The 13648-nt window shown below is 36.5% G+C and overlaps 1 protein-coding gene across 2 annotated transcripts in view; it reads right to left on the bottom strand.

Moving 5' to 3' along the window:
• The window catches only part of tok (tolkin), a 34893-nt gene that overhangs the window by 2856 nt on the left and 18389 nt on the right, over window positions 1-13648 (bottom strand). For both annotated transcript variants that reach the window (XM_011314740.1, XM_011314742.1), the window contains 13 exons: window positions 12236-12388; window positions 11290-11473; window positions 10899-11129; window positions 5987-6388; window positions 5327-5505; window positions 4313-4543; window positions 4018-4242; window positions 3033-3500; window positions 2153-2275; window positions 1720-2038; window positions 1179-1470; window positions 846-1059; window positions 298-545 (listed from right to left, as the gene is read on the bottom strand). In XM_011314740.1, coding sequence (XP_011313042.1) covers window positions 298-545; window positions 846-1059; window positions 1179-1470; window positions 1720-2038; window positions 2153-2275; window positions 3033-3500; window positions 4018-4242; window positions 4313-4543; window positions 5327-5505; window positions 5987-6388; window positions 10899-11129; window positions 11290-11473; window positions 12236-12388 — 3269 coding nt within the window. The remainder of the gene's footprint in view (window positions 1-297; window positions 546-845; window positions 1060-1178; window positions 1471-1719; window positions 2039-2152; window positions 2276-3032; window positions 3501-4017; window positions 4243-4312; window positions 4544-5326; window positions 5506-5986; window positions 6389-10898; window positions 11130-11289; window positions 11474-12235; window positions 12389-13648) is intronic.

Below are 13648 nucleotides of genomic sequence, written 5' to 3'. Positions count from 1 at the left end.
TCACAATATTTGTGAATATTATGTACAATATAATTATTGGCTATTATTATCTATATATATATATATATATAGTGTGAGAAACGAGTCGTGAAATATGATGAATTGTTAAATATACAGCGATTATAATAAAATGTAAATTCAGATGTAGTATAATAGCCAATGATATTATAATGCATAAAATTTTGACGTAATAATGTTGTGATAATTGATATTTATTCCTGTAACATTAAAATATAAATAATGATAAAAGTCTGTAGATCTTTCTCGGGTCAATTACTAGATATCAAAAGTCCTTACTGAATCACAGAATTTTCCATAGCTCGGACTGGAGGCATCGAGACCCGAGTAAACTTCGACGAAATCATAAGTACAATCCTCCTCATACTCGAGTTGGAAGGAGAGGAACGTCAAGTGGACATTTTTACCGAGAGGAGCTTCAATGGTCCAATCGCAGTCCGTTCGATGGTCGTAGTTATGGCTACCGTATCTAGCATGAGAGTAAATGTGCTTCGGAGTGTCCCCAGCCATCAGGTGTCCTCCGCAAGCTTGCGAAAAAAAATTCACAACGTTAACCAATTTTTTTCTAAATTTTCCAGGAACTTTTCGTTTGTTGAAATAATATTGTCTCGTTTTCCAAATGTTCTGTGATTATTATCCTTTGAAATTGCAAATAATAATACCCTAATTTAATTGAAATATCATCAATATTTAAAAAAAGCGGTTGTTTTAAGGGAGTTGATTTAATTAATAGAGAAAAAACTTTCACTGTATAAAAAAACTATAGAATTATAGTTGAATCTGGGAAAAATGAGATTCGCTAAGAATAAAATATTGAGATTTATTACCAGTTGTATGAGTAGCTAAAAATCCTTTTCTCTGTACAGATGCATCACTCTTGAAAACCATAAACATTTGATTCCCAGTGGCAATCATTGGATGAGGCTCTTTAGTACCGCAGAATCTTCCGAGCGTGTGACTGTCTGGTGAATCTCCATCGTAAATGGCAATGTGATCGTAAGCGCACTCTTGATGGGGCTCCATTTCGAAGACTTTGAAAATCTGCGAGGAGGTGAAAAAAAAATGTGACCATTAACCCGCCCCACTGAGCCCTTATCACCCTGAGAGAAGGGCGACAAGAGATGGTGAGAATAAAATAAATGGAGATGTTGAAGTCTTACGAGTTTTATACGGTGGCCCGGGGTCGTTCTAAAATGCCAAACGCAGTCCTTACGTGCTGGATAGTAATCTGGATAATTCGGTGATGTTATGGTTCCAACTGAGCTCGTTATCTCGTACTTACACCCACCCTCTTTACAATCGTGGCCGTTCTCATGGAGCTTGAAACCGTTATGACAGGAGCACTCGTAGGAACCGATCGTGTTGTGACACTCGTGTTGACATCCACCATTGTTTATTGCACATTCGTCCATATCCGTAAAAAATACAGCGGCAAATCCTGATTTTTGAATGCTGAAAAAATTTTATTAAACATTTTTGTAACTGCAAAAAAGTCATGTATACATAAATTGAATCTTATGAACTCATTATTAGATTAGTTATTAATTATTGTATTAGTTATGGATTTTCATTGTAGAATGAAAAGACATGAATTAATGTATTTAAGATATTGTTAGAGATTTTATTTATTGAATATTTTTCCTCGCACGTGTCCTAATTGTAGTGTTGTAAAAATGTGAAAGCACAATAACTTAAACTCACTTTTTATCGGAGGTAAAAATAATTCTCATAGCATTCCCCTCTGAAATAATGGGTGTGGGTACTTTGGATCCACAAAAAACTCCATGTTTCTTCAGAATATCATCTCCCAGTTTGCTAAAAACCTCAACAGAATCGTATTCACACTCCTGATGATAAACTTTATTGCCCTCAAGATCAAAATGAGTGAAATTGAGTGTAATTCGATACTGGGCTGGTGCTACGATTTCCCAGATACAATTTTTATTCCCCGGATAAGTTTCTGGGAACGAAGGACTGGTAATGGTGCCGTTGCTGGCATCGAATACTCCTCCACAGGCATCTGAAAAAATAGAGGAAATTGTATCGGATCAATCTGACCCATTTATTCTCCGATATTTTTCCAATACATTCCATTTTATATATTTTTTTTTATGTGGTTAAACAAAATACAGACCTTCGCAGTGTTTTCCATCCGAATGCAACTCATATCCAATTTTACATGAACATTCGTACCCCCCCAAGGTGTTTATACAATCGTGCGCACAGCCATGATCAGTTAAAGCACACTCGTCGTACTCTGAAAAACAATTTTTTTTATTCTCTGCATGTAAATAAATACATCAAATCCGAGTCGGATTCTGCAATATTTGCAAACTGAATATTTTCATCCGAAATTCGGTTGCAGGAACAAATAGCTTCTAGTATTTTGTTATTTAGGTCTATTCAGCCATACTATGAAGGCCCTAACGTAATTTTTTATCTCAATTTCATCTTGTTACTATAAAATGTTTCTAATTTCAGGTTTCAAATTGTGTTGCATGGACTACTTCCATGAGTCAGAAAAAAAAAAAAAGAAATGTTGAAAGGAGGCACGTGAAGAGATTAATACCAAGGGATCTGTCAAATTCACAGAAAAATAATTAGAAATTCTTTTCTGTAAACTTCTCGGATGCCTAGAGATCGACATCTAGACTTGCCACCCTTCAATAATTTTTCCTCTTTTTAATAATTTTTTTATCCACCCATCGGACTAGTTTCAGCAATACAATTGAAAAAAAAAAAATTTTTCAATTCATAAATATTTTAGACTACAAAACTAAAATTACGCGTACCTTCATTAATTAATGATATTTCTGTCGTAAAATGAACAATATAACAAAAATTTATTCGAGCATTACACATTAAATTTGTTTCCAGTATCAATTGGCGGAACCAATAAAATGTCTCTAAAGCGCGAGAATTGTCGGGATTTCAATAATGACCCTGAATTAATGGATTTAATTAAAATTTAATTGATTTTTCAATGGAGTACTGTCTCCGGTGATTTGCATTACCTTTCATAACAGTAGCAGAGAATCCCGCCTTCTGCACCGATCCATCACTAACAAACTTGACAAAAAGCTTGTTGCCAGTTGATCGTAAATCCGGTGGTGCTTTGTAGCCGCAGTAAAGGCCAATCAATGGCGAATCGGCATTGTGTCCATCCCTGACTTCGACATAGTCATAAACACAATTGTCATGGTTTTCAATTTCAAATGATTGAAACTTCAGTGCCACCTGATACTCATCGGGAACTGTCAGTCGCCAGACACACTCTTTGCTTGATTGATATTCCTCGGGATAGTTGGGTGATTCCAGATGGCCAATACCATCCAACTCAACGTCTCCACCACATACAGCCTCGTAATTTGCTGTGAAGCCACGATAACCACGCTCTTGGCTTGTCTTAACGTATGTTACCAGCATACGACTTCCGGTTGATACTATTGGCTCATGGATCTTTCCACTTCCGCAAAAACGACCTCAACCGAAAAAAATTCATTCCTAAATATGTCTCAACATTACAAAAAACAAAAATACAATATCTTTTTGTTTTTGTATTGAAATCATTGTAAGCCATTCTTTAAATTCAAAATTTTACGAACATTTCCGTAACGGGGTAAATTTTTAATCTACTTGTAAGGGCGAGTGGGAAAGTAATCGTCAATGGTCAACAATTCGAAAGCTGCAGAGTCAAATCGAATGATTTTTATTTCATTTCAAAGCCAAAAATCAGAACTTAGAAATTAAGTAAAAATCGTTGAATGTCTCTCTACAAATCCCATGTTATTGACCATCGAAGACGTTCCATTTTGCTCTACCCTTCCTTATTTCATGTAACGTTACCCAATAAAATTTATGATTCTCCTAATTATTATTAGCACTGGTCGAATATTATCACTAAAAACATTATTGATTAGTCCATACAATTATAGTGCATTTAGAAAAGTGCGGGGAGCAGTGATTAAGTACATCAATTAAAAATAAAATAAAAATCACCTAGTACTGGACTCTTGTACCAATAGCCATCCCTAATCTCGATGTAATCGACCTTGCAGTAGTCACTTTTAAAAATATCCAACGACGTAATATTGAGTACAATCCTCTCCCCATGGGTAGCAGTAATTCTCCATTCGCATCGTTCATCATCCAGAGGTGGTGAACTGTTTGGATGTGTTGGAGATGCAAAACTACCGCTGTTCTCTTGGAAAGTCCTGCCGCATCCTGAACAATCCACAGCTTTGGTAAAAAATTCATAATAAAGTTTATCAAGGGTTGGGTAAAAAAAACTCACTGTGACACTTGTACAGAAGGTTGGTCTGGGCAATGTCACCCTCGCTGAGGCGAATCCTTTGTCCAATCTCTGGCCTCTTCTTGCCGAGGTTCTCCATCGGGAGAATCGTGTCTAAGTACGTTCCCTTTGAGAATGTGTTTTTGGCGTAATGCATTATGGAGTCGTAATCGTACGGCAGACCCAGTGAGTCCACCTCCTCGTTCGTTAATTTATTAAAATTATACTCCTGACCTATACAATTCATTAATTTTAGTACAACCTTTGATTGAAAAATGAATCTTCATCTGATTCTAGTAATTCAGTTTTCGAAAAGTTATTGTAGGAAGGGAAAATCAGTAATAAAAAACATTTGTTCTTAAATATTTTCAAATTTGACAGCATTTTTTGAGGAAGAAATTATTAAAGCAAATGTCATGGAATCAATTGCATTTTTTATTTCAATAGAATTGAAAGGTAACAGAAAGGCTGTGAAAAAATAAGAAAATTTCTATAAAATTGTAAAAAATATTTGTGGTTCATTCCATAATTTTGATGGAAAAATGATGAATTAGCAAAGGAATCGACCAAATTCAAGATTTTGAATGGTCGAAATCCACAAACGGACGAGTTTCATTCAAATCTGTGGCTCCAGCATCCGGTGATTGTGGTCCTTTGTAAATCGGTGGTTTCGAAACCCTCGTACTTCAATCGGAAGTACCGTAAAGGGACAGGATAATGGCAAATATTAGACTTTCGCGTAGTTAACGCACTCTAGTGCCTTTAATGATTCATCGAAAGGTATAGAACACTGGAGTCACCGCAAATTGCCCCATTAATTCCCGATGGACACCCGTTTCGCCCCTTTTCCTGGTGTGTTAAATTTTACTTTGATTCTGGTGAGGGAGAGTCAGATTTAGTCACGTATTTTGGATAAATCTCGGTGTTCTGTGGGATTATCGTAGCATTTTGAGTGTTGATGGTATTGATTCAAGGGGTGTAACTCATTACGTGACTTGTTCATTACTAGTTACTCACCTGTCATAATGTTGTCACGGATTATTTGAACGTGACGATCGCGGTCAGGACGAGTGTGCTCGTGCCAGAAACCCACTACGTGACCCAATTCGTGGACAACTATTCCAAATTTATCGCAATTTTTACCGATACTGATCGCCTGAGGACCGTTTCCCCGTTTGCCAACGAATGAACAGCAACTGGTGAAGACAATTTTTATTCATTTATCAATTCACTTTTCGGGGACAAATGCCAAGTCTATTTCGACTTCAAAATAAAAGGATAGATGGGGATCAAATAATAATTGTTAAAAAAAACAAATTGCAACTTATTGAATTCCAATAACTAGGTAATTGAATTTTATATTCGATTTGTGAAACTTTTATTCTTCGTTTTATCGATATAAATCATTGATTAATCTACTAAATTGAATTTTTCAAAATAGTTATTCCATCCATTATTTCTTATCTATTGCAAAAGTAATTTCTTCAGGCGAAAAATCATCACCCGATTTAATTAATAATTGAGTTGAATTTCAACGCGTGGAAAAATGGGAAAGTATCAATTATCTCAATCGTCAGCCAGTGAAATTTAATCTTTCGGTTGTTGAATTTTAATTAAATTTACCGAGTGGCTATCCGAGATAAAGTGGAATTGTTGTTGAATATCATTGGTACATACCCACAAGGACGTTCAGTGAAGACAATATAGTTGGGATGCTCCCTGCTAACTCTCTCGACAAATTTGACACAGGTAAAGTTCTCCCAGTGTCTCATAGCTTGTTTAAACAGCGCTTTATGTGCACCTGAAAAATTTCCATCGATTTCGTAGGGAATTACCCCGTGATCCCAAACCCTCTCCTTTCTCGCTGTAGCAGCTCTTCGTCGTCGACTCGGAGCTCCACTTCGAGTCGCTCCATGTCTCTGATGCGTCTCCAGCTTTGACTTGTGCTCGAAGAAAAATTCGATATCGCGTAATCGACGGTCGTGCAATGAAATCATGTCTGAGTCGGAATTTTGCGGTGCCGAGTCCCTGGGGAATGGGGATTTCAGACGACGTTGATGAGGACGTCTCCTCGTCAATCTGACAACAATTATTTGAATTTTATTTACACGCTGCATTGGGTGAATAAAAAAATTGGCATTGCAATAGATTAATTAAACATTTTCGTCGATTTTCTCGTAATAATTGAACTGAAAATTATTTCTCCAGATTTTTCAATTGGCCATTCAATTTGAGTGAGTTCTCAACGGCTTGGGAGTTCGGAAAAATAATTGCCTGAATTTTCACTGAATTTTCAGGAAAAAGTGATATTTCATTCTGCGATAATGTTATAATTTTATATAACTAATTAATGAAATTAATTAAATTTCAAACTATTTATACTTGAGTTACCAGACATTCTAATTAGCGGTGAAATGAAAATAAATTTTCAAAGTTTGCAGTTAACGCGTAGATTAAAAAATATTAATACACAATTGCAATGTTTTACGCGGTAGTAGATAAAAAAAATTGTAATGAAAAAGAAAAATTAAGATGATTCCATAGAATAAAAAGAGCGTTAGCTGGAGTTGCAGGCAATAAACCGGGTGTTACGAAATTTAACGTGTAATAGGAAAGCGGACGGCGGGTACTTTACGACCAGTGGGTAAAATTGCTAAAGGGCTGTACCACCTGTACACCCTCTCCTGCATTGTTTTGATTGACGACCTCCATTTTCTCGGTCCCCAGAGAGACACAATAAAAACTAGAAATATTCAACGGTGCTTTACTTTTATACCCGTAACAATTAGTGGTTTAAGTGCACGTCCCGCATCGAATTGGAGGTATTACAATTAATTAAACACCCCTCGGAGGCATAAACGAATTATGGTCTAACGTGCTCGAGGTTACGCCTAACCCCGTAAACTTGAGCGCAGAACAACGTGACTGGAATTAGGGGCAAGGATATATTGATATAAGATTTGAATTTGGTAATTAGTGTAAATGAAATCTAATCTGCTGGACGGGGAAGTTTCCCCGACCCCGAGGGAATTCATGTCCCGTTAAATATTCCGTCGGGATTCGATTTCTTCCGGTATTTCTTTCAACCTATATACCTATTTTCGCTTGATATAGTAAATATAATCTGATATAGAAGGTTTTATCAAAATTGAAATTGTGAAATGAAAAAGAAATAGAAATAAAATTAGAAAAAAAATGGAAATAAAATTAGAAAAAAAATAGAAAGAAAATTAGAAAAAAAACGATCATCAATTGATATTGATTAGTGCAGTCTAAAAGATAGTTGACCACTCCTCAATTTTGAAGACAAAATGGTGGACTAAACTTGGACATCGCAATATATTTCCAGCAAAAGTTTAATAGTAATGAATAAAAAAATAAACAGACAAAAGATAAAATTATCTGCGAAATGAGGTGGCGGTAGAGCAAACGAAATGGGCAGTAGAAAAGTCCAAATAAAATAAACTCATTCCATTCGTTTGAAAATACAAACATTAAAAGCGCCATTTGTAACGTGCTCGTGTTTACAGGGTCTTCCTCTGGGCGACAGGGTAGAAGCAAAACAACAGCAGTCCAAAAAAAAAAAGCAAGCACGAAAAAAATAGGAAGCAGGCGGAGAAATTGGAATGCTCGCGATGCAAATATTCGTGTCACGTAGATGCGGAAAGCGGGAAACTATTGTACGTGACAGAGAATTCGAGAGGCGTTGGATGGATGGTCTAGTGAGTCTGTTGTATATGGCTTTCAATCGGTTATTTCCTAGTTGACATATCACTCTATTAGACACGACAATCGTGATAATTTTCCAGGAATAATCGACTGGAAAAATAAAGAACAAGAAAGACTTGTGCCCTCAAACTAGTGTATCCTACAACACTGGTGAGTAAAAGTTTACTTTTCACACCGCATCATACGCACACCTGATACATCCTATAAATAATAATCCTAATAACACCAGTCGCAAAATGAATCTCGATTGCGTGTTCTGAAACTTTGCGGACAACCCCTCAATTTTGCGCACACCGTTTGAAAAGGGAGACTTTTCTCACGATAATCTGCGGGACATAGTATATTGTTTTACAAGTGCGTGAAGCACCGCTTTTTTGTCCGTGTGGGTAATACATCCCATTTTTTGTGATACTTTCAAAATTCAGTGTTCGAAATTGTTCCTGTGCTAGGGGTGCGCAAAACAAACATTTTGTGGACTCCAAACGGATTCAAAACAGTATATTACGACACGGTCGAGGTGTGATAAACTTCAGTTTTCCAACCTAGGGAGGTAAGTAAAAAAGGAAGGCAATAAACGGCCACTTACCTCCCTAGGGCAATAAAAGTACAAGGTTTCTCGGCGCGAAATTCGTTAAAATACCTTCTCAAAATATTTTTCAGCCCTTGTGACATAAATTAGTATTTTTTGGCAGATGTTAAAAAGGCAGTGAAATGCACATTGAATTGGGAGGAGGATTCTTATTTAATGACTTGCAGGAAAATATATAGGTTCACCCCTGGAAACCCACAAGTGGTCTGGGAATATGCGATTAACCCCGAGGCGTAAAGCGATACTTCGATTTCGATAAATCACGTGGGAATGAGTTTGTGAACGAGCGAGCCACGAAAGCATGGAGATGGATGAACATGCAGGAATAGACGGGTGCTAGTACTTCTGCTTGAACGGACTGCTTCAGTTCTGGTCTTGTCGACGAGGTCTGCAAGTGAATAACAGTCTTCGATGGAATTGCTCAACCACATGAAGATTAATGTCTTGGTTCAAGGTAATCGATAACACATGTACTACTTGTGCGATCAGTGTGAGAAAAAAATTCACATCTCCATTAGGAATGAAAAACAACAGATTTTATTTTCAATTTGTTAAAAAAAAAAATAGCTATCGACTTAAAATATTTTATTCCAATAAAACAGAATTCTCATTAAAATTTTTGCTCGTCCCGAAATTATTTGAAATATTCACTGCATAAATATTATTGATATTCATTGGAAAATTTTTACATCAGTTAACGCTCGGGAAATTTCCAATACATTCTCTCATAAAATAGTATTACAGCTTCGGAGAATGGAAAAAATAAAGTGATAGATAATTTGTGTCTAGTTTTATTGAATAGAGGAAAACGAGAATAATTTTTTTATACTCATAATGGGAGTCATATCTCTGGTGATAAAAAAAGCCGGGAAACAAAACGACATTTCTTATTTTTCAAATATTGGGAAGAAAAATATAAATATCGATTTGTGATAATAATATTAAGAACGACATTTGGTCCAGTATTATTAAACCGATAACATCCGCACGTGCATAAGAGCTATCGTGTGCATACCCTCACTGACAGGTTATTGGCAGTTCTGTTGGGTGCAGGGTATGTGAGTGGGGGGGTGTGAGGGGGTGTTAGGGGGTGTTGGAGGGTGGTTAGTAGTGGTTTGAGGAAAAGCATTCACACACCGAGTATAGTAGCCCATTTTCTTGGCTTTACGATGACGGCCATTGTTATTGGCACCGAGATACAGACGGCCCCCGGGGCTACTTCCGGTCCTCAACATTAGCCCACTACACCCCCCTCCCCACAACTGCCCCACAAGTTCTACTCTTTCTTACAGGGGGTTTGTTCAATGATGCATCGAGTTATGCTGGGAATGTAATAGTACCACCGAAAAGTGGGTTACATGCTCAAATTCACTCCATTTCATTAATCAATGGAGTTTAATTGAATTCTGCGTTTGGCACTAGCACACATTTTTAGTCTTACGGGCGATCGGGGGATTTATATTGTTCGTGCTTTCTATTTTTGATTTATCTGAGGTTTTATTTGAATCGGTGAATGGAGGGAAATGAACGGATAAAGTGGGGATTTTTTGGTGGAGATTGGATGCGGGTGGAATTTCCGATTCAATACGTCAACTTTCTTATCGAATCAGTGAGGGAAATATTGGGGATGGTATTTTTATTGGAGCGAATTTCAGGTTTCAATACGCCGATTCTTTTTCAAAGCTGACAGGTCGATTTGCTGGATTAGTTTAGGTATTTGCTGAATTGATTTTTAGGAGAATTATTTTATTTTGATTTTTTTTTTTCATCGAATCGGGTTCTTAGGAACAGAATGGTGGAAAAAAATTTTGGATTTCTCGGAATCAGAATCTCAAAAAAATAATTTGTCAGTGCAAATACATCATCACACTAGAATAAATATTGTCGAATAAAAAATGAACTTTATTTATGTATATGTAGAAATGGAATATTCGATGTATTGAATCATCAACTTTTAATCCGCCAAATAGTTAACGATAATTGAATATCCGGGTCTCGAGATAAATCAAATACTCAACTATCCATATCTCCAACATTAATCGTAGATTTCTGTTGATAATAAAATTAAATTACAAACAATACAAATTTCTATGAAGAATATGGGAATTCGGTGGAAAAAAATCCGTAAGAAATATGGCGAATATATTTTTTTCAACTCAATGGATATTTGATTTATATTGACATTTTTTCAACGAGACAAACGTGACTGTTGCATATTTTTCGAAAAATGCAGAAAGAAGAAAAGATGACAATGAAGGGAAATCGACGTACCTTCTGCGATGGTGCCGACGTTGACGTTTTCTCGAGCTAATGTCTGTCGTTGTTCCAACGACAAGTGAATCCGTCGGCTCTTTTGTTGTCAATTCACTGCGGCGATGCGAATGTCTCGTCCTGGGGATTCTCGTTGACTCTTGAATTCTTGGTGAGTCCCATTCAGGTTTTCCGGTGGTTATCAAATTTATTAAGGTCGACTTTTTCGGATCCTCAGTAGTCCCCTCCAATCTGGCAATCATAAACCAATTTTTTCCCTCCAAATTATTTTCATAATTAACCGGTTTTTTAATGCAATTATGATTATAAATAAAAATATATTGATTTCTCGATAATTTTTTTGGTGAAGAAGATTTGGAAATAATCTCAAGGATTCCTTCCAGATAAATACCTAAATTCAATGCCATCGTCCTTGATCTCCGGATGCTTCTCATCCCTGTCCAGGATTTCTCCTGGCTCGCTGCCCATATTATACTGGTTTCTGTCCTCCACAACCGACACGGGCTTGTCCATCGATGAAAAAGCATCCTGACCCGATTCCTCACTGCCCGGGCCATTTTTAAACTGCAGAATTTCTATTAAAAAAAGTGCACAAATCAAATAAAATTGAAATAAAAAAACTTTTATTCCAGATTTTTACCCTACAACCTCGAATTTATAACTCCATTCACACCGTGCGAAAAAACTTGGCGAAAATATCTCGATATTTAGTCACCTATCAAAAAATATCACAACTAAAAAAATTATAGCTTCGAAATAGTACAGCAGGAAAATATTACAGCTGAAACCACCGATCAGTCACCGATAATTTTTACCTGAATGAAAATACCTTCGGCATTGCAAATTGTTTCTCTGTACAGCTGAAATGTGGAAAAAGCTTTGTAAGTCGAGAAAATATTTGCAGATTAATTTAAAGCTCATCAACATTTCTGAAGGTTATTTCATTCTCTAGTAAGATTGAATTATTACATTAATTAGTACTCCTATAATTTAATTTTCACGGAAGAAAAAATATCCCGAGAGGGGATGTAAGCTCATTGAGAGCCTGATGACCCAGTTTTCGTAATTTCATAGTGAAGTGGTAAAACGAGATAAATTCATTTAGTCCCAGTGGCCTGTTTTGCTGAATACCCCGAAATTCAAAGGAAATGGTGAAGATTCACTGAGGACTTCTTCATATCTGGGAGATTTGGAAATATTTATAGGGAGAAATATATATTTTCGTGGTAGTACGAGATGTTTTAGGAGTGAGCAGCCGAGAAAGTGAATTCATTTATTAAATTTGTATCTCATGATCGATTATCAGTCATTAATGGAACAGACAGATAATTAAATACCTGTTAAACCTTCTTCTTCAACCTGCAACCCCTCTTTCAGCACTTCATCCCTGTATTTTTCCAGTTCCTCTAAATAACTCTTGTTCAACTTTTGCTGGCGCCATTCGGTCTCATATTGAACATTTGGTAAAGCGATATCTCCTAAAAATCCACCTGCAACCAAAATATCGTAATTTAATTAATGTCCTACTTTGCAAATCGAATACTCTTGCCATAAATAATCTCTTATTGAAATAACCCGTGACCTTCCGATGAAATTAAAGAATGTGAATTTCATTGAAAGAACTTCAATTACGGATTCTGTTCTTGTTACTGTATAATTACAGTTTTACGCTGTATGAAATATTTTTTCCAGAAAATATTTCAATATTTGCCATCAAAATTCCAATTTTTCACAGGCACATCATTTTTTTTTTATCACTCGCAATGTACACTGTAAATTCATCTCCGTATGATCATGAATATTCAGGAATTTTTAACTCTCACATTGTAAAAAAAGTGAAAATTATTTATCCAAAATTTTCTAAAACAATTGCACCCCTTCCTGGACTGATATTTCTCGTAGCAATGAATTGTCAATTTTTTTTTTTAACCAGTTTTTAAAAAACAAGCTATAACCGTAAAGAGCGAGATACCAACCCCCGAATTTATCGTGCCAATAAATCACAGGTTAGCTATCGCAAATGTAACACAAGAAGTGAGTTTACCGGTTGAACCAAAGTATGTGGTAACCAGGAAAGAAGTAAACAGCTTGAGTTTGCCCTTTCGCTATATCGAATGGGCTAAAAACGGGAAAACATTGGAAGAACTTCAGGGGCAAAGTTTTTCCTGGACCAACTGTAATTGCCTAGAGGTAGCTTCGAATTGAGTGGATTGGTATAAAATGAAAAGCCCAAAGTGAAAGGGAGAGGGTATAAAAATTACAAAAAGATAAGGCTATATTTTTTTTCAACCCTTGGAGTTTGTGTTCAGAGAGAAGAGGAAACTCGACTCGCCATCTTCAGGTATTGGAGGTCGATTGAGTGGCTCTCAAGAGGGAATTGTCGATGGGGTTTGCCACAAAAGGTCACTGACATTCTCATCAACTTTTAGTTTTTATCGGGGGATGTATTTCCCATTGAGGTAGGACACCTCTCTCGACACAACACAATTTTTCACACTTCACTATTCCGCAGCGAACCCCTAAACCGATATAAATCGACTCGGTTGAAACTTTCGTAACTTTTTCGAGAATATCTCCGAACCTAAGGACAACACCGACTTTTTTGTAATAACTGTTTTTGGAGGTCTTTGTTAGCCCTACAAAAAAGGTTTGTTTAAAATGGAGATAATTATGGGCGGCTTTTCACCAAAAATCACCAATCGGGAAAACCCGGAAATGATCGTGACCCATCGGTCAACGGTCATCTCCAA

Source organism: Fopius arisanus, unplaced genomic scaffold (genome assembly GCF_000806365.1).
Source record: "Fopius arisanus strain USDA-PBARC FA_bdor unplaced genomic scaffold, ASM80636v1 scaffold00207, whole genome shotgun sequence".
In the NCBI taxonomy this organism is placed as follows: domain Eukaryota; kingdom Metazoa; phylum Arthropoda; class Insecta; order Hymenoptera; family Braconidae; genus Fopius; species Fopius arisanus.
This window is presented reverse-complemented; position numbering and strand designations above follow the sequence as displayed.